General features: G+C 45.9%; 1 protein-coding gene across 2 annotated transcripts; it reads right to left on the minus strand.

The window, feature by feature from the left end:
- Nucleotides 1-248: 248 nt before the first annotated feature.
- LOC147357685 (calcitonin) lies at nucleotides 249-5,384 on the minus strand. Of its 2 annotated transcripts, XM_086338371.1 has the most exons (5): nucleotides 5,268-5,384; nucleotides 4,075-4,169; nucleotides 3,659-3,805; nucleotides 1,523-1,704; nucleotides 249-709 (listed from the first exon to the last, which is right to left on the minus strand). In XM_086338371.1, exons 2-4 carry the CDS (start codon nucleotides 4,158-4,160, stop codon nucleotides 1,545-1,547), a joined length of 393 nt encoding a protein of 130 aa, XP_086194497.1. In that variant the 5' UTR covers nucleotides 4,161-4,169; nucleotides 5,268-5,384; the 3' UTR covers nucleotides 249-709; nucleotides 1,523-1,544. The 2 variants fall into 2 exon arrangements, with proteins under 2 accessions (XP_086194497.1, XP_086194496.1); XM_086338370.1 differs by lacking the exons at nucleotides 249-709; nucleotides 1,523-1,704 and adding an exon at nucleotides 2,288-2,776.
- Between the last annotated feature and the right edge of the window lie 13,604 nt (nucleotides 5,385-18,988).

Genomic DNA, 18,988 nt, shown 5'->3' on the forward strand with positions numbered 1-18,988 from the left:
ACCTGTGTGACCTTGGACTTCGTGTCTCCATGCCTCTGTGTCCCACATGCAGAGTGGAAATGATAATGGGGTCTAGCCCCATGGAGTCTTCCTGAAGATTAACTGAATTAATAGCTATGAAGCACTATCTCAGAACATCATCTGGCCCATAGTAAGCACCCAAAATATGTCTATTATAATTATCATTATTACTATTATCATCAAATAGGAAGACAAGTTAAAATGAACCAACAAGGTCTTGAAACAAGTGTATCCAAAATATGTTTTTAATCTTAATGAAGTTCACAAATGGCATAATATTGACATTTCCTTAAACAAATTATACAATCATGTTCTTGGACAATAAAGCATAGCATCTCCATTACCATGTGTCCCCACAGGCCACAGAGGCAGTGACTGAATGTCCCCCTAAGAGTTGGCAGAGATGCCATGGTCAACAGAACAACTTTCAAAGACCCAATTTGCTACCAGATAAGCTAATGAGAGATGCCATCACATTTACTGCATATAGAATCAAATATAAAAAAGATGCACAACAAATATGGAATTAGCTTATTTTTGCATTCAGTTTCATTCCTTTCAAGTGATAAAGGTGCTTTTTTTTCCAATATCTATTAGGATGCAAACATGTATATCTTCCATGGTGCCTCCTCACCAAGTGGTTGTCGACAGAAATTAATAGAAGTGGTGAGTTTAGCTTCACGGTAACCTGAGATTAAAAAAATAAAGAAAATTAAAAAGAAGAAGAGGGGTAGGAAGAGGAAAAGAAGAAAAAGAAAGAGAAGTGGAGAATAAGAAGGAAATAATCACAATTACTACTGAAAGAACACAAATTTATAGAAATGTTTCTTTAACTGAACTCTATTTATAAATTATGGATATGAGATATGAGAAAACTTTTATGGCAAAGGATGAGAAAACAATTCAGGGGTCACTATTAATACTAGCAGTAGTATTACAGGTATAGCTCTCTTGTCTGAATCTGTGAACATTGATCAATGTTGAAGGGCTTTCCGAAACTGGGTTCATTAATGATGTGTGACCCAGGCTAAGATTTGCAAGGCCTTCCCTTTCTGAATTCAGAAAGCTATTTTTCTCTTCTGAGAAAGATGACACTGCATCGCCACAGCCTGTCCTGTGTGTGGGAAAGAGTGTGTTAGTCCCTCAGTCATGTCTAACTCTTTGCGACCCCATGGACCCACCAGGCTCCTCTATCTATGGAATTTTCCAGGCAAGAACACTGGAGTGGGTGGCCATTTCCTTCTCCAGGGGATCTTCCCAACCCAGGGACTAAACCTGGGTCTCCTGCACTGCAGGCGGATTCTTTACCACCTGAGCCACCAGGGAAGCCCACAGCCTGTCCTAGTGCTCGGATTTTGAGCTAAGTTGTAGGAGCTCACTAACTCAAGAGGAAAAATGTAATTGGAGAGAAGAGATCTGAACCCACGTCCAGTGGGTTTCAAAATGCGAGTCCTAATCTCCAAATCCCTTCTCCTCCCTTCTGACAGTACAAGGCAATCACCTTCCCAGAGTCATTTCTCTGCTCAGTCCTGAAGGTCCCTGCGGCGCCGGCCAAAGGCTTCAGAGCCCACGTTGGTGGGCACAAAGTTGCTCTTTACCATACCCCCAGATCTGCTGAGCAAGCCTGCCAGCCGATGGGTCACACAGGTGGCAGTGTTGCAGGACCTCTTCTGGGCAGTGATGCTGGTTTGCAGGATGGAGAAAGGAGAAAAGGCCTGTCAGTGAGAGGCTGCGGCAGAAGCCTACCCCATTGGGCTTTCAGAAAGAGAATTGTAGCTCTTCGACATATCACTTAAAAATAGGTATTTCCCCTAAATGCAATTATCAAGGCTGTTAGGGGAAATGACCTGGCAGCCTTTGCCAGAAGCCCTGCCTAAAAGTTTTCTCAAAAAATGCACTTCAGGGCCATGTGACAAGTGCTAAAACCCTACACTTACCATCCCTTACATTCACCCCACCCCAACACACAAGGAGCATATGAGGACATACCCCAGCCCAAAGCACCAACAAAACCACTTTCTATGGAAAATGAAAAATTTCTGAAGTCTTACCTGGAAAAGGCTCAGAGCACCGGGTTTGCAGCATCCTCCCCCAGCAGTGCTTACCTGCTCCGCAGCACACCTGTTCTCATTGCAGGAGCTGGTTCACAGGACTCTTATCACACCCTGTATCCCACTTACCCTAAGGTGAAGGCTACTTTTAAGCATAGGCCCTGGGCACTCTCAGGCCTTGGACGAGGACCAGAGTAATGACCACCAAAGTGTCAATCCTTTTAGAAAATAGATTTATTCATCAATGACGAGGCATGAGGGATGAAGCAGGAATTGGAGGGTTCTGCCATGACAACTTTGGAATCTCAGAAACTTCCCTCACTCTCTCTCATTTCTAACCTTATCTGTGAGTCCTGCTGTCTTTCCTTCCATCCTGAGGTTCCTGGCATTCTTTGTCATAAGCAAAGCTACCAATACGAGCTTGAAGAGCAATCAGAGTGAAATCTGCATGCATTAATTTCATCCATGGGAACAAGAAAGGAAATCAGGAAGCACTGGAAGGAGTTCAGTTGGCATCCTGGGGCGCCCCAAAATGGAGGGAGTGGTCCCTCTTCAAGCTGTTGGCTACGTCCCTTTTCTTGCCAGGTGTTTCAGGCCCGAAGCCCATGCCAGAGAATCTATGATAGTTGTTCAAGTCCTTCCAGTAAGCACTCAGCACACAGGTACTCAGATTACTGCACCGCTTAGCTCTGGAGCCGTCCAGGCTGCAGGGAAAAGACATGCCAGACAATACCATGCACCCAGGGATGCTCCTGGGGGCAGTCATGCAGAAGGTTAGACCAGGGAGGGGGCACTTGGCACAGAGGTGGAGGGGGCAGGCAGGAGGCAAAGCTCACACACCCTCCACTAGGAGAACTCAGAGGTTCTCTGAGCCAGGGCAGAGTGGGGAAGGGCTGCGGTGGGGAAGGGGTGACCTTTTCTGGCATTCCACATGCTGCTCAGTCCTTCCTGCTCTGCAGAGAGGTTCTCAGGGTGGATGCAAGTGCCATACATGGCTCTGCTGGTGTGAACTCAAAGCTCGGGGTGCACAGGGAGGTGGGGATGGGGAAGGGTGTCTGGTCCAGTGAGAACATGCACATGTCCACAGATTCTACACATCTAAAGGCCCCGGACCTACCTCAGACACTGCTCTACCTGACCCCACCCTCTGCAAGGCCTTTGGGTTTACCTTGCAACTGTGCAACGAAGGTGCCTTGCAGGTGTGAAAGAACATACACAGGTTAAATTCCTCAGACATCCTGAGCTGCAACAGGTCCATCTCCTGGCTCCACACTTACCAGTCCTAACTCATCCAGTGCTGAGCGTTCTCCTCAGTAGGGCAAGACCAACTCCCAGAATAAGTACTTCCACATCTCCCCATCTCATTTCCTAACAGCTTTCAGGAGTTGATCTTTTCAATGTGTCTAACTAACCACAGTTCCTCCAGCTGCACCTGGACGGACCACAGTCTTCCATGGAGGCTAAGAATGACTGGGTGCCGTCCTGGTGAACAGGGACAACCTGCGGGACTCTGGTCAGATGTTGTTTTTCCTGCTTCTCTGGGCTGCATCCTCCTGAATAGGCCAAGGTTGGGAGGGGAGACTTACCTGGAGTCCTCTGTCTCCTCCTGCTCCTCCTCCTGCTCCAGCTCATTGGTCTTCCTCTGGACATAGGCCTTCACCAGTGCGGCCAGCAGGAGGCGCCCTTCCTTCTCACTGAGTGCCCCAGGATCTGGGAGGGTCTCCAAAGCTGACCTGGAGAGAGGAAGCAACCCCCGCAAAGAGGCTCTGAGCCCCTGCCTGCCTCCTTTCCAGAATAAGCACCCAGGCTACCCAGTCCCTGTGGCTTTCCCAGAGGACATGGCTCTCCTGACTCCTAGCCCACAGAGCTCAAGGCCAGTGTCCACCTTAGGGGGTTGATTCTCTGGGAGCCTCCCCCTGCTGTGACCTCAGAGGCAAAAAAAAAACTGCCTGATCCCAGGGTCAGTGGAAGAGGAATAAGTTGTGGCTTCAGGCTGCCTCACCTGAGTGGTGTCGCCTGGAGACTGCCTGCCTGGCACAGGACCAAGATGCTGAAAGCCAGGAAGGGGGAGGATTTCCCGAAGCCCATGATGCCTCTCTGTAAAGGGAGAATGACGTTACCACTGCACCAAGACCAAGCACCGTCTGGAGCTCACAGACCCAGGTTCCAGTCCGGCCACAACTGCCTTGAGAATTCAGGCAGGTTACTTCACTTCCCCACGCCTCTTTTCAGTTCATATGCCAGATAGGCTGCTTTGAATCTCCAAATATACATTACACTGAATAGTTTGGTAAGTAGAAATGGGTGTGCTGGGGAGGGGTGGGGGGAGGGTTCTGGTTTTGCTCTGTGAAAAGCCAGGAAGAAGCCACACACATGCACATAAAGCCACACCTTTTGCCCTAGGCAGAAGCCAAGCGAGGACCCACCCTTGCTGTAGACTGTGCCTCTCTTCTTAGGGACTGAGAAATCTAGGACCACTTTACCTCTGCTGGACTTCTCTGCCAACGGGTGGGAGAAGAAGGCAGGAGGGGTAAATTGGAAAAGAGCGTTAACCTCTCAGTCTGTGGGTTTGGGTTTGGGTTTGGGAGTAATTTAATGTGCAGGATCGTGACTGGACTCTGCCAGTGCATCCCGTCTCTGCTGAAATGCGGTTTAGCAGCAGGTGCTGGGCGCCAGCTCCCCGAGATGAGCTCCACGTTCTGGCCGGCTGACTGCACTGCCCCAAGTCCATGCCAATGCCCCAGGCACGCAAGCGAGCTGCAGACGCCTCAGAGGAAGCTTCAGGGCTTAACCGGCCGGAGAACCAAACACGATCTCTCCTCGGGACCCAGACTGCTCAGAGCACTCCCAGAACAAACTCCAACAAGATCCTGCATGCGAAGGACGGGCACCAAGGCAGGGGCCGAGGACCAGGGCAGGCTAGGAAGCTAGGGCTGGGCGCACGGAGCTTCCAGCGTCCAGACGACACCCTGGGGATGCTTGCGGTTTCACTGGCGCTAGTTAGAAGAAAATGAGCTGTCGGCCACAACCTTCTGCCTTCTTCCCAGCGGGACAGGCAGCTAGGAGCACCTGGCTATAGGTGGGCCAGGATGGCCTTCAGAAGCAAAGGAGAGGCAAGCAGGCAAGCGGATGGAGCAAATTAGCTGAACTATCCAGAGGCTGGTAATCAGAGTGAGCAGCATAGGAAGTTCTCACCTGGCAACTCGAGTTTCAGGAGAGGGCGAGCGGCGGGTCCCGGGGACAGACACAACGCCTGCTGTGGGCGTCTTCTCTGCGGAGCTCTCGGCTCTTATGCGGGTGATAGGGGGTGGGGAGGGCCCCAGGAGTCCGCACGGCCAATCCAAAGTGGCCAGGAGCGACCCAGCTCGGATTGCGTCATTGCCCGCGCTCCCACACCGGTCCACTAGGGAGAGGAACCGTCCGCTCTGGCTGTCATTCGCAATGAGGTCATTGCTTGGGGAACCGGAGGGCTGGGAGGGAGTGGAGGGCGTTCGACGTCCAGAAAGTGGGAGCAAACTGGGGGAGAAACTGGTGTAACTGACGGTGAGGGGTCAGAGTGCCTCTCACTTTCTCTGCAACTGAACTCGGACCTCGTACCCCCTCCACCCACTCCATTAGGGACCCCGGCCAGTCACTCAGACTTTGAAGGGATCTCAGATGTAATAGACCACCTTGGAGGAAGGGGATGGTGAGAGGAAAGGATCTTTGAAAAATTAAGCTCTTTGGACCATATGGGGGTGATCCGGTATATTCTTCCTCCCTACTCTCCTTCAACCTCCCCTTCGAAGTAGTTTTGCTTCCAGTCTGGTAACCTGGCCTCTTTTGCCTCACTCCTCTGGGACAGAGGTGGGAGTGGAAGAGAGGACTGGGGAGGGGGCTAAGCTGGCACTGCCTGCACAGAGAGCTAGACACCCCTCTTGCACTCCCTAATTCTCGACTGCTAGTTCAGCATCCCCTACTCTAACCGCGGATCTGCACCGCGGCGCTGGAGTTGGTTTACACAGCTGTCCCACTCCTCTGCCTTCTGTTTGCCAAGCTGCTGGGCCAGGACGCCTGTGTCCGGGTTTCTACCCGTCTCGCCCCACACCCCCGCCCCACTTTTCTGAAGCGCTCGATTGCAGAGCTGGAGGGGGGGTCAGCGTCCACCCACAGGTGCTGCAAGCCCAAAGGGCAACCTTCGAATACATAGGTTCGAAGCCCCAGGCTGTCAGTGCGCGCACTCACGCCTCCCGCAGGTGCACACCGCACTCACCTACCTGGACCCCAGACACACGCTCTCCTTTCGCACTCACAAACGGACACTCCGCAGACCGCCAGCACTCACTCCAACAGACGCGCCCTCACCCGCTGTCCGCTAAGGAGGGAGCGCGCATTCACCCAACCCTACCTCGACCTCATCTGAAACCAACACCTCGAGTTTCTGCTTTCGGAAACAGGCACGTTTTACGTACACAGGGGTACGCGTTGTCCCCACCGACCCCCGCCCCCAACACGCACACAGACACACGCGCCAGGTGAACAGGTGCCGCTGGGAGCTGACTGTATCTGCCCTTTCCTTTTTCCTTAAGGAAAGACGGGTCTGGAGTCCGCGAGGCGGGCGCCCAAGACACGCGGGCGCAGCGAGAAGATCCCGGCTCTGGAAGGGTCGCCTAGGGACTGTGGGGAGAGGCAGTTGGGGAGGAGTGAAGGAGGCACTCACCTTCAGAGCCTCAGGTTAGCACCGCACCACGTGGTCGCGGCGACACCAGACGCGCCCGCCGGGCCCTCCTGAGCTCGCGAAGCCTCTCAGGAAACCTGGCCCAGAGGTGCGGGGCCGGGAGCGAAGCCAGAGGCCGGCCGAAGACCCTCAGCTGGTGACCACCGCTTCTGCAGGTCAGGAAGGAGCACAGGGAACGTCTGTCTACACCCTCCGGGTTTTCTGTGACAGAACGCTGCTTGGGGGCACAAGACCGGTTGCCCTCTAACACCTTGGCAAAAGAAACTCCCAAAGAATCAGGTTGGCCAAACGGCGATTCTTGCTGGGCCTGCTATGCTGGCGGGAGGAGGCACAGGGCGCAGGACCCGGAGTCTCCCCTGCTCCCGGGAAGCCTGAGCTGCGCCGAGAAGGTGGGGAGTGGGGGGGTGCTGATCCGGAGGGACTGTCTCTCTGCGCCCCAGTTCTTAGGCTCGCTTTCGGATGCAACCGGTGACACCGAAGCGGCCTTTTACTTGGGGGCTCTTCTGCACGAGTCCTGCAAATGTGAGGAGACACTTCTGCGTTCCTTTCCGGGATTCTGGCCGGGGAAGGGGGCTGCCAGGTGGACAGGTGTCGCTGGGAGCTGACTATACCTGCTCCCTTCCCCGCTTCATCCCGGACCACTGAGCTCTGGCAGAGTGTAGCCCGCCTAGCAGCCCCGGGGCAGCCCTGCTCCTCGGAGAGGGCCAGCGCAGGGGACGAGAAAAGACCCGGAAGCCCCCGACCTTGGAGCCCGGGCTCCCCAGCGTCCACCAAGCTCGAAGCCCGCAGAGAGCGCAGGAATCGGGTTTGGGGTTCTGCCTCCCTAGAAGCCCCAAAATATGAATGTAGGAAAACTTTGAACTCTTAGGGTTAAGGGCTGAAAAGCTGGCATCCTCTCCAGAGACTGTGTCACTTGGACTTTCCTAAAGTGTTAGGACCCACAGCCTTGCGGCCCCCCACTGAGCACGATACAATCCCTGGGGCTCCTTCCATTCCGCATGCGGTGGGTGGCCCAGAACCCGAGCAGAGCTCCTGCCTGGGTGAAGTCGGTGAAAATTTCTCTAAAAGCCACGGAGGCTCGAATCCCTGTGCTCTGACAAGAAAGGGGAGCGCGCACCCTACCTGGAGGCCCATCTTGTCACAAGCAGTCCCGGTTCCATGCTTTCAGTATCTTGTTGGGTACCCAGAATTATTTGCCCTAGTCTTCCTCCACTAGGGTCTTTGCACAGTGTTTGGAGCACAGTAGGTGCACAGCAAAAGTTCGGTGACAGGGGAGTGAGCGAGGGGATGAATGAATGAACAGTTCCAAGGGTTCATTACAGTAAGAGTCAGCAGGAAATTCGCAGCCAAGTTGAACGGCACCCAATTTAGATCCATTAGATGGAAAAGCAGAATGTTGATCCAAGGAAGTACCTCTTTTTATTTAATGAAAGGAATCCTGATGTCCTGGTGGAAACTTTCTGGAATATAACGTGAGAGGAAGGGTTCCGAACTCCAGCTTGAAAAGCAAAATAAGGCATTTTCCCTCAACCCATCCTTTATTATATTTGTGAGTGAATGGAAGAAAAAGTCAATAAAATGCCTTGTTTTCTAAATGGAGAAAATTACATTTTGATTTTCCTGGAACTGTTCTGAGCTTCAAGGCATCCCAATCAAACCAACTAGCATGAGGATTTATAGCGAATGGTTTCCCAGGAATAATCTTTTGCTCTTAAATTGTCTCAAATGTTTCCATGCTCATTTTAACTATTTTATGTAATTATTTTTTACATTTTGAAAATGATAGTCATTAATTTTTAGAGAGAAACAGATTCCATGTACTATAGCCTTTGAAGTTTATTTTTATTTACTTTAACTTACTCTCTGTTTTCTTTAAAAATTTTCTTGGAGACATATCCCTTAAAGGAAAGTTTTATTCATGCAACAAATACTGAGAACCCACTATGTGCCAGGCATTGTTACAGGCACTAGCAATTCACAGTGAACAAAACAAAACCCCTGCCCTCCTGATGCCTATATTAGTGATGTATTTAACAGGAGTCCTTGTATATCACCTTCCACCCAAATGAAACACATACATATCCTCACCCAGGAATTGAACTCGGGTCTCCTGCATTGCAGGTGGATTCTTTACCAACTGAGCTGTGAGGGAAGCCCATATTCCACTCACATCCTCACAATATAGTAATATCATCTATCTGTCAAACAGATATTCAGGGTTTATATGATTAAGACAACGTACAGACTAGCTGAGCTACATAGTGAACTTTGATTACATTTTCTTGTATGTTTTACTTTTAGTTAGTAATTCCCTCTCTTTTCATTCTGCCATCACCTGTTTATTCATTTTCCAGTGTCACATTTGTCCCTCATTCTTGGTTTACTACCTCACTTTGGTGGAGCAAACTCACCATTATATGAGAGATTTTCCAGAAATTGTTAAAGCATTGTCTACTTGTCTCCTATTTCCAGTGTGACTGTTGAGAAATCCATTTCCTTTTTTTTTTTTTTTTTTTTTGTATAGGACCTCTCTCTCTCTTTCTCTCACCCCCCTTCTCTCCCTCCCTCTGTTCCAGTCTTCTAAAATACCATGATGTTGTGTCTTGGTGTGGGCTATTTTTATTTATTGTTCTAAGTACTGGAATAACACTTGCAATAAGAAAATTCATGTTCTTCAATTTAGGGATATTTTCTTGCTTTATTTCTTTGATAATTTTATCTTTTTGTTGTTTTTGTTTAACTTTCTGGGAGACTTTTTTTTAATTTACATTGTTTTTAAATTCTTTCGATCATAGTTTTAACTTGTAATAACTTTTTTAAAATCCTGTGTTAGTTTTTACTTCCTCCTGTTTTTATTTAATGGGTACAACATCATCTTCTAGCTCTCTGCAGCTGTTAAATATAGGTTATTTGTTTTGTTTTTCTCACTTTAGAGATTGCCCTCATATTTCTAGTTCTCCCTAGCTGCTGATTTATATTTAAGAGGGAGGTAATAATATGCTATTCAGAAGATGAGAATGGCAGAATTGTCCATCAATAGACCTGAATATAATAAAATGATTAGATAAGAAGCAGCCTTGCCTTTCTATTGGGGGAGGATGCTAAACTAAGAATAACTTGTAAATCTTTCCTCTTGGCTCTTCATCTCCTAAGAAGATTCCTGCAAGGATTACCGGGATGGGGGGTTGGGGGATAGAGTATAAACTGATAAGTAATGAAGAAAGAGGCCGAGAGTTTTATCATTCATTATAATAATCCTCCAGTCTTTTCTGGGACCCAGTCATCTAACTACATAGGATACAGAAGAAAATTTTGGGTCTAGCTACTCCTTTTAAAGGCTTGCAATTACTCCAATTTTCAACCCAGTCTATAACACCACCAAGAGAGGCAACCAATTCCTCAGAGCCCAGAGCTTGTCTGGAGTCCTTGCTTCTTGATGGCTTTCCCTGCCCTACTAGAGTAGTTTGCACTAGAAATGTATGTCATTACACAGCTTTCTCTTGTGCTAAACCAGTTAAGAAGACTGGTTGAAGGGTAAGAGATACAGTAATTACAGAGCCCTCAAATTAGATTCAGTCCACTGGGCACTTGACCTCAATAAAGTCCCACTCCCCATCACAGGCAACCTGCTTGGGAGGCTTCTTCCTCCAAACCCCAGAGAAATAGAGATGCCAACATCTAACTTGCAGAAGTCCTTTCTTAGAGATTATTTTTAGAGTTGTCTGTGTCTGCCAGAGAATGAGCAAAGCATGGTGGCCCAGACCCAAGCTGGTCACTCCTGAGAGATGGACAGTGAATGACGTCAAGGAATTACTCAGGTTGGGTTCCTCTGAGATGATTAAGCTTCTTTCTTGGCTCAGACTCACTGAACCCAAACTGACTATATCCTCCCTGTCTGAAAGCATTATTCCATACTGCAATGGAAGTAGAAATACAGGTAAATCTTTCTTGTAAAGCTCATTAGAGAAAACTTTCCTGCATTCAACACTCTCAGAACAATGAGAGTTTTTGCTAAAGTAAATTTCCAGGTAACAGAAACATACTTTAAATGGAAAACAAGCTTTTTAAAAGTCATTTTGGATGGAAACCCTTTTTAAATGCATGGCATTCTCCTCTTAACCTTCCCTGAATGACTCACAGCTATCATCAAGAGCACATCAGTCACAGTGTTGCATCCTATGTGAGGGCTGGACTTAGTGGACTGTTTACCTCCACACCTTTTGACCCCAACTTCTGTTTTTGAGCTCTTGGTCCATTGTTTACAGTTAGCATGTTAGTTATTCATATTTTGTCGACTATGAGACACATAGTCAGTATCTCAGGATCACATTTTTGGTTTTTGATGGTTTCTGCTGGTCACTGTTAATATATCTGCCTCTAGCCTCAGGCCAGCTTACCAGAATTTTCACCTGCTAATTCAATATCATTAGGAAAACAATAGAAACATGCTTCATAGAACTGGCTGGAGCAAATCAGAAGTAAGGAAGGTTAAGAGAAAGATCTGAGTGTCTCTCTTGTGAGAAATGGCAGAGAGATCTAATACATTTTCTGACCCTCAACTATATGCTCTGCGTGTGCATGCTAAGTCACTCCAGTTGTGTCTGACTTTCTGTGACCCTATGGACTGTAGCTCACCAGGCTCCTCTGTTCATGAGATTCTCCAGGCAAGAATACTGGAGTGGGTTGCCATTTTCTTCTCCAGGTGATCTTCTCCACCCAGGGATCAAACCCAGGTCTCTTACCATCTCCTCCCCTGGCAGGTGGGTTCTTTACCGCTAGCACCACCTGGGAAGCCCATGTCTTCTATAGAAGGGTGTTTCTGGATAAGTGGGTGTTTCTCTAATGTTAAGGAAGTTTGAGTTAGACCACAGGTTTTAAAATGGATCTTGCATAACAGTGTTGTCCAATAGAACTTTCTGCAAAAATGGGAATGTTCCAAATTTGTGCTTTCCAGGGCAATTGCAACAAGCCACATGTGACTCTTGTGCACACAAAATATAACTAGTGCAACCAAAAAGCTGAATTCTAATTTATTTTAACTAATTTAAAGGTAAATAGCCTCATTTAGCTAGCGATTAGAGCATTGTAGATGACAATCCACTGTATAGAGTAGTGGTTAGATGCATAGATTTTGGAGCCAGACTGTTTTTTGTTCAAATTCTGCCTCTCACACTTATTTAGCTGTTTCATCATAGACAAATAGCTCAAACACTCTGTACTTCAGGATCCTCCTTTGTAAAATGAGGATAATGTTACTTATTTAATATGGTTTAATACAGCTACTATGAGGATTAAATGGGTAATAAACCTAAAGTGCTTAGAACCGTGTATGGTAACTAGTGCGTGCTATACACATGTTAACCATTGTCTTACACTGGGTTTCTCCAGAAGCAGAACTCAAGGCAAACCATTTATTTGGGAGTTGTACCAGTAAGGGAACAGGGAAATGAGACAGGGGAGGGAAGATAACCATTACAGAGTATGCAGGTTGCAGCTATAGGCCACTTGATCCTGCTGGAGATCCCCTGGAACACTTAAAGAGAAAGCCTCAGAAGTATTCCACTCAAAGAAGGATTAAGTTATTTATCTACCAACTCCAGTCCATCACCAGTTTAGGACCGCTCCCACAGGTGCCAACTGCCTACCACATCTAGCCGGTCCTGCATGGCCAGGGTCCTTGGCCAGAGAAAATTCCCAGGTCACAGGTGCTTGCAGTAGAAAGCTATGGTTAAATACAAGAATAGGAAAAACTGATGAGGCTCTATGACAATCTTCTACAGTCCGTGTTATTATTATAAAGAGGCTGCCACTGCTTAATGACCCTCCCTAAAAATGGGCAGGAATACATTTCTCATCCACACTGTGTCCTGAAAGATTAGTAAACAGGCTGTGATATGCGGATGTCACTTTGTTGACTATTCCCACTCACTTGATTCTTAAGGTCTTTGCTCAGAGTATTTAGAAAGCCTTTGGTGGTCCCTGGGTCTTAGGGTCCATTATCTTCAGTGCCCATTTCGTCAGTAAGCAAACACCAGAAAAATCGGTGCCCTCTAGTCTCTTGCAGCAATAACTCAAACACACACACAGAAACTTCCACTCAAAGGAAAATATAAAGGACACGCTGCCAAAGACTCATTAATGCTGGATGAGCTTGGGGCGGTAGGAGGAAAATAAATCCAACCCTGATTTATTAGTTTTCATGACTTGATTTGTTACTTCTTGTTGAACAGACCCTATTTTCTCAAACCTAGCAGCTTAGAAATTTCCTTGGCCAAGAAATTACTGGGGCATATCTTCTGTTTGTTGTGGAAGATAATCATATCAGGCTTTTTTCATGAATGGGTGTTTTCAGCTCTCCATCTTGATGGATTAAAATTAATTTTTCATACACATACCTGAAAGGATGGAGGATTATGGGAGGTGGCAGAATGACTGATAGCAATAATGCTAATTTTTAACATTGGACACTGTATTCATCAGGGTGCTTAGTTGTATGTAACAGAATTCTCCAAGCTAATTTAAACAGGACAGTACTTGTTATGTGGAAAAGGCAATGGCAACCCACTCCAGTACTCTTGCCTGGAGAATCCCATGGATGGAGGAGCCTGGTAGGCTATAGTCCATGGGGTTGCTAAGAGTTGGACACGACTGAGCGACTTCACTTTCATTTTTCATTTTCATGCATTGGAGAAGGAAATGGCAACCCACTCCAGTGTTCTTGCCTGGAGAATCCCAGGGACACAGGAGCCTGTTGGGCTGCCGTCTATGGCGTCGCACAGAGTTGGACACAACTGATGCGACTTAGCAGCAACAGCAGCAGTACTTGTTACGAGGTATTGAGTAGCTTACAGAATTTGTTTAAAGAGCCAGAGAATCAGGTGCAGATGTCACACACCCAAAAGAAAAACCAATCACACCGTGGAAATGTCATAGTAGGAAGTCCACTGCTGCTCGCCCATAGCAGTTTTCACTCCAGGAATTCCATGGTTGCCTCAGAATATCCAGTCTCCTATCATACAGCCATTATTGTAAAATGTTCACGTTTGCCCTCCCAGTCTTTAGAAATGCCTCTGATAGCCAGAGCCCAAGCTTTATGTGCATTCTAGCCCCAAAAGGACCTGAGAAGAAATGTCTTTAATTTTCTAACCTTTATAGAGAGGCTTGCAAGAAGGGGTTTGGATGAGGATTGAGTAATTCACATACACCTTCACTTGGATGTCTAATAAGTCTCTCTATCTAACCATGTCAAAAAAGAATTTTTTTTTCTGTCCAAATCTGTCCTTCCCTCACTTTTACCCATCATAGTAAATGGTAGCACTAATAATCAGTAGATTCAGCTCAAAAGTAGGTATCATTCTTAACTCCTCTTTTTCTTTCACCTACCTCTAATCCATTGACGAGATATAGTAACTAATTACTCCACTCCTATTTACTCTCCCTGCCCCCAAAACATTCCAAATCCATCCATTTATCCCTGTCTCCATCAAAATCTTAGTCCATTCAGACAGCTGTAACAGAATAACACAGACTATGTAGATTATAAACAACTGAAATTTATTTCCCACAATTCTAGGGGCTGGAAATCTAAGATTGTTGTGGCAATATGGTCAGGGGGTGGCCCTCTTCCAGGTTTCAGACTTCTCACAGTATCCTCACATGGCAGAAGGGGGCAAGGGAGCTCTCTGGGGTCTCTCTTATGGGGGTATTGATCTCATTCATGAAGGCTCTGCCCTCATGACCTAATCACCTCCCTAAGACTCCAACTGCTAATACTAACTTACGGAACATTAAAATTTCAACATATAAATTGGGGTGGGGGCAGAGATACAAACATTCAGACCATGGCAACCTGGGACTGTAGTCCAAGTCACCATCATTTCTTGCCTGAACAATTTCAGTAGTCTCCTAACTAATCTCCTGGATTTGACGGTTGCCTCTGTAATCCCTTTTCCATGTAATGCTCAGAGTGATCTTTTAAAAGCATAGATCATATTGGGTTACTTCTCTTCTTACAGTGCTCCAGTATAGTTAGGATAAAAATTTAAATGCTTTTCCATAGCTTTAAGACAGACATGGTCTAGCTCCTATCCATCTCAGACGTACCCTCTGATGACAGTCTCCCCTCATCCAGATACCCACACTGGACTTTTTGGAAGTCTTAGATCTAACACACCAAAACCTTTTCCACTCCAGACTTTTTGTACTTGCTGGCTCCTCTGCCTAGAAATGTCTTTCTTATCTGTCAATCTTCCCCTTCTATGACACCACACAATACACACACACACACACCACCACCACCACCACCACCACCACCACTTTTGATGGCTGGCTCCTTATCACTGTTCTTTTTGCAACTTAAAAATCACCTACTTAAAAAAGACCTTCCACAACCATCTTATCTAAAGGAATCCCTCCAGTCTCTTTATGACATCAACCTGTTTTACATCCTTTACAGAACTTACCACTCTCTGAAATTATCTCTGAAATCTACTTATTTGTGTATTATTTGTCTTCTTTCACTAGAATGTAGCTCTTGGAGAGCAGTCACCTTGAATACCTTGTTCATCACTGTATCTCCAGTTCCTGGAACAGTATCCAGCACAGAAGTTGGATTTGATAAACATCTGAAGAATCGCTAAGTATGTGAATGCTTACTATGCAACACTTAGCAGTATGCTGAGAGCTCTACTTAGATCATTTTACATAATCCTTATGTGTTAATCCTTTCTTCTCCAGAGAAACAGAATCGATAGGAAACTACATACAAATTTACCATAAGAAATTGGCTCATGTGATTAGGGAGTCTGAGAAGTCCAAGATCTACAGTCAGCAAGCCAAGACCCAGGAGAACAGATGTCAGAGTTTTAGTCTGAGTTTGAAGGCAGAAAACTTATGTCCCAGCTCAAAGATAGCCAGAAAGAAAGAAACAATTCTTTCTTATTCAGCCTTTTACTCTTTCTAGGCTTCAGTGGAATGGGTGAAGCCCACTCACATTGGGGAAAGAAATATATTTTACTCAGTCTATGAATTCAAATGTTGATCTCATCCAGAAAACACCTTCACAGACACACCCAGAAATAATATATAACAAATATCTGGAAACCCTGTAGCCCAGTCAAGCTGATACATACAATTAACTATCACATCTAATAACAACCTTATGAAGCAGATATTTGTATGCTTGCTATCCATCTGGGGAAAAAAATAAAGATGGAAAAGTTAAGTACTAGCTCAATGTCATATCCAGTCTTAAGAGCAGGATTTATGTATAGACAGTCTGACTCCAGAGCCCACATTTAAATATTTTTGTTTATTTGTCTCTTTCATGTCAACTGTAGATATTTAAGGAGAGGAAGGAAGCTCTTGGCTTCCCAGGTGGCGTTGTGGTAAAGAATCCACCTGCCAATGCAGGAGATGCAGGAGTCGAGGGTTTGATCCCTGGGTCAGGAGGATTCTCTGGAATAGGAAACGGCAACCCACTCTAGTATTCTTGCCTGAAAAATTCCATGGACAGAGGAGCCTGCTGGACTACAGTCCATGGGGTCATGAAGAGTCGGACACAACTGACCCAACCAACAACAACCAACAGGAAGCACTTGATAAATGGTCTTATGAGCTCAATTATATAGAAGAGGCCTGGAGAACAGAATGAACTGTAGGCAGCCCCAGTCGTCTCCCAGACGTACCCAGCCATAATTGTTATAGAAGATTCTTGGGGAACCAAATTAGCTCCCTTATAGACCATCACATTCTTACAATCATCACACATCCTTCCAATATATCTGAAGACCGTGGCAACACCCCAGAACTTTTCAGAGAGGAAGCCTCCAGAACCAAGACCAGAGCCTAGTCTCTCCTTAGTTGACTACTTCTCCACAGTGGATGGACTGCATAGGTCAGAGGTGATATCTGTCTTCCATAATTAAAGGAATGAATGAACCACCAGGTGCAAGAGTCAGAGTTAACCAAAGTCTTGACCTAGGGCAACAAATGTGATATTCCAACTGAAATCCGGTAGCAATCCTGACAATGCAAAGATGCTATGCAAATTCTACTGAGAGATAGACAGTGCTTAGAACAATGCCTGGCATATAGTAACCACTTAGCATGTATTTGTTAAATGAATAGTAGTGGTATAACAACTTTATTTTTTGCTTTTTTGCTTGTTTTGTTTTTTCATCATCACCACCACCTTGTTAGATCATTAATGTGTTTGGACATCCAAGTTTGTGATCTGGAGTTAGGGGAAATAGCATTGTTTTGCATAGAGGGATGAAAAATTGAAGTTCCCATAGAGCAGTCTGGAAGTGAAAGGAGAAAGAGGAAACAACAGAAGCCCCAGAACTCACAAGGGTAAACAGCAAGGGAGAAACTCTTCTTGGTAGCTAGGGGATGAGGTAAGGGACAAAAAACGGAAAAGAACAAAAATGCCTAATATGAAAATTTAGTTTATTAACTTGTCGAGCTGTGTTGTGACTTCTTCCTTTACCCCATATCTTTAATAAAATTGATGATAATCTTTTCTGTCTTGTTGGACTATTTTTGAGGAAATCAAGGAAGGCATTGAGTTTTTCATCTCAGAGTCCACATGAGACAGAACCAAAGACAGCACATGAAAAAACTGGAACCAAGAGATGATAAAGCGTGAAATAAGGGTTTGAACTGACTCTCTTGTAAGGGATTGGTAGACTTCAGCTCAGATCTGGGTTACACAAGCATGGAACAGCCACTCAGTGAAAGATTTCTTCAGATTATTACCTTCCACTTAGTAGAAATGTGAGTCCTCCTCTACCCTTCTCCTTTGTGAGGCTCTGCTGGGAGTTGTTCACTGAAAAATCTTCATTCCATTGCCTAAACCCCACTGAACTCACTGTACCTTCCCCCAGATCAGAAGTGACTCACAAGTAGCTGATTGCAAAAGAAATCCAGTAGAGGGCAAAGCTCTCACATTCCCTTCCTTATTAAGAGCTTCTATGGTTTCATGTGTCATTTGGTAATTGAGATTGTCAATTAGCTACCTCATCTCTGGTTCTCATTATCCTTTCTTCCAGCTAAACTCAACCTTCAGCCCACACGATGGAAGTCAACACAATGAGGTAACATCTTTCTATGTGAGTCACTGGGGGTGACTGTATTCAGAGAGCACTATGGGGCGAGTAGCCAAAGTCCAGGCAAGTGTTTCAGCCATCCAAGAACTGGCGTGCAGCCCAAGAAACACTCTCACCTGATGACGGACTGGTGGGATGAGTCCTGGAGGAAATGGCTCCCAACAGCCAGAGAAAGAGTCTCTTGGCTCATGCACAGCAGTGCTCTTCTCGATTAAAAATATTGTCATCATTCACACTGCAATGCAAAGTCCTTTTTACATCGTGCTCACATTTCTAGAGACTTCCATCTACTCTGCATATTAAAGACAGGACCCTTCCATGAAAAGGTGACATCTCTAAGTTACTGTTCTGGCCAAAGAGCCCTATATAATGGGCAGAAAGTGGTTTGCTGTCCTTCAAAGGGTAAATGCAAGAAGGGAGATTTCCATGAGATATTTCTCTTTGCTGAGTACTCAGAGGAAAATTATAAGTGGTTGGAAGAAGGCTTTGTTTTCTAAAAAGACTTTTAGTTATTCCTAAGAAATCCCTCTGATTTTTCCCGGAGAGAGGTCATCTCCTAGATGCTGTCAGTCAGACAGGGATCAGCAGCCAAGGAGAGGTGCTCACAGAGATTTCCAACTAATGCAGTCAGAGGAAAACTGCCAAAGAAGCAGGGCTCCTTTAGGATAAATAAATTGAAGGATATTTGGGGGATAAAAATAAATCCTTTTTGAAAATGAAGGGCTGCTGTGTATACAAATTGCTCTGTACATCAAATTCTGAACAATGGTTGTCGCCAGGGCTGATCATGCAGACAAAGGGTACAAAGATCAGATAGTGCTTGCTGGCCTTTCTTCTAAATGTATCTACCCTGTTTCCATCTCATTCTCATAGGATTTTCCAGAGGAAGCTCATAAAGATCTCACTTTAGTCATAATTCTGGTGGACCTGGGCTGGGACCTTGGAGTAGAAGACTTTTATACAGAGATTGGAGAAATACAATGTAAATTAGAGACTAGCTGAAGACAGCTAGGTTGTCCAGCATGGTAGTGTCTGAGAAGACAGATTTTTAATTCCAAAAGCAATCAGCACTGAGTGTCAGATCTCATTGG

This window comes from Bos grunniens, chromosome 15 (assembly GCF_055505025.1).
Source record: "Bos grunniens cultivar Pamir isolate PY7600 chromosome 15, Bosgru_T2T1.0, whole genome shotgun sequence".
In the NCBI taxonomy this organism is placed as follows: domain Eukaryota; kingdom Metazoa; phylum Chordata; class Mammalia; order Artiodactyla; family Bovidae; genus Bos; species Bos grunniens.